The sequence below is a fragment of the Trachymyrmex septentrionalis genome, unplaced genomic scaffold (assembly GCF_001594115.1).
Source record: "Trachymyrmex septentrionalis isolate Tsep2-gDNA-1 unplaced genomic scaffold, Tsep1.0 scaffold109, whole genome shotgun sequence".
NCBI lineage: Eukaryota > Metazoa > Arthropoda > Insecta > Hymenoptera > Formicidae > Trachymyrmex > Trachymyrmex septentrionalis.
In genome coordinates this window covers 295214-296215 of record NW_017304217.1, presented here as the reverse complement: position 1 = coordinate 296215, position 1002 = coordinate 295214, and the positions used below count along the sequence as shown (strand labels likewise).

Below are 1002 nucleotides of genomic sequence, written 5' to 3'. Positions count from 1 at the left end.
TATTTAAGACCGTCTTAAATAATGTCTTAAGATGCTAGTGCAGTTCTCTGATTGATTTATGACATCTCAAGACTGTACTTAAGATGGTCTTAAATATAAGACTCCGACTATAAATACCGCCCATAGTCTTTACTTATTTTAAAAGTGGAGGAACCCATCATGAAGGGTTCTTCGAGTCTTCAAGGCCTCCTTGTTTCAAGTCTGATCTCAAGTCTGTCTTCCCGAAGGAAGGAATATTTTAGGGATTTTAGTAACTTACTGAAGGCAGCATGTCATAATATACGAGGTGTGATCAAAAAGTAAGGTGACTTTTTGAATTTCGCGCGCTCTGTACACTCTAATTTAAAAAATTTTTTGTTGTTGTGTTGGTACACTCGTCACGATCATATGTTCACAGTTTTGACTATATAACATGTGTTGTTTTTATGTGAGAGGCATAAAGGTTAGACTCGTGTTTGCGTGCTCGGCGATTTTTTGCTTTTGAAAATAATGGAGCAGAGAGTTTGTATTAATTTTTGTGTAAAAAATGGTATTAAGTGTTCAAAAACTCTTGAAATGTTGACAGTGGCGTACGGTGAGTCAACTTTGAGCAAAAAAAATGTTTATAAATGGTATAAGTTATTCCAAGAGGGCCGAGAAAATGTTAACGATGAACCTCGCTCTGGACGCCCCAGCACGTCAAAAACCGACGAAAATGTTCAGGAAGTGAAAGAAATTGTGTTGAAAAATCGTCGAATCACGATTAGAGAAATAGCTGATGATCTTAACATATCGTTTGGCTCATGCCAATCAATTTTAACGGATGTTTTGGGTATGACACGTGTATCAGCGAAATTCGTTCCAAAACTACGTTCCAAAACGTCGTTACTAGTGAGTAGTTTTTTGGCCAAAAACAATACTATCATCATGCCTCAGCCACCGTATTCACCAGACTTGGCCCCCTGCGACTTTTTCCTCTTCCCAAAATTGAAAAGGCCCATGAAAGGACAAAGATTTGCGACA

General features: G+C 37.9%; 1 protein-coding gene across 1 annotated transcript in view; it reads left to right on the top strand.

Annotated features, from left to right (window-relative positions):
* The first annotated feature begins 419 nt into the window (after positions 1-419).
* The window catches only part of LOC108748094 (putative uncharacterized protein FLJ37770), an 879-nt gene continuing 296 nt past the window's right edge, over positions 420-1002 (top strand). Inside the window, exon 1 of the mRNA XM_018486099.1 lies at positions 420-987. Within this exon, the coding sequence (XP_018341601.1) occupies positions 490-987 (498 nt within the window). The 5' untranslated portion in view covers positions 420-489. The remainder of the gene's footprint in view (positions 988-1002) is intronic.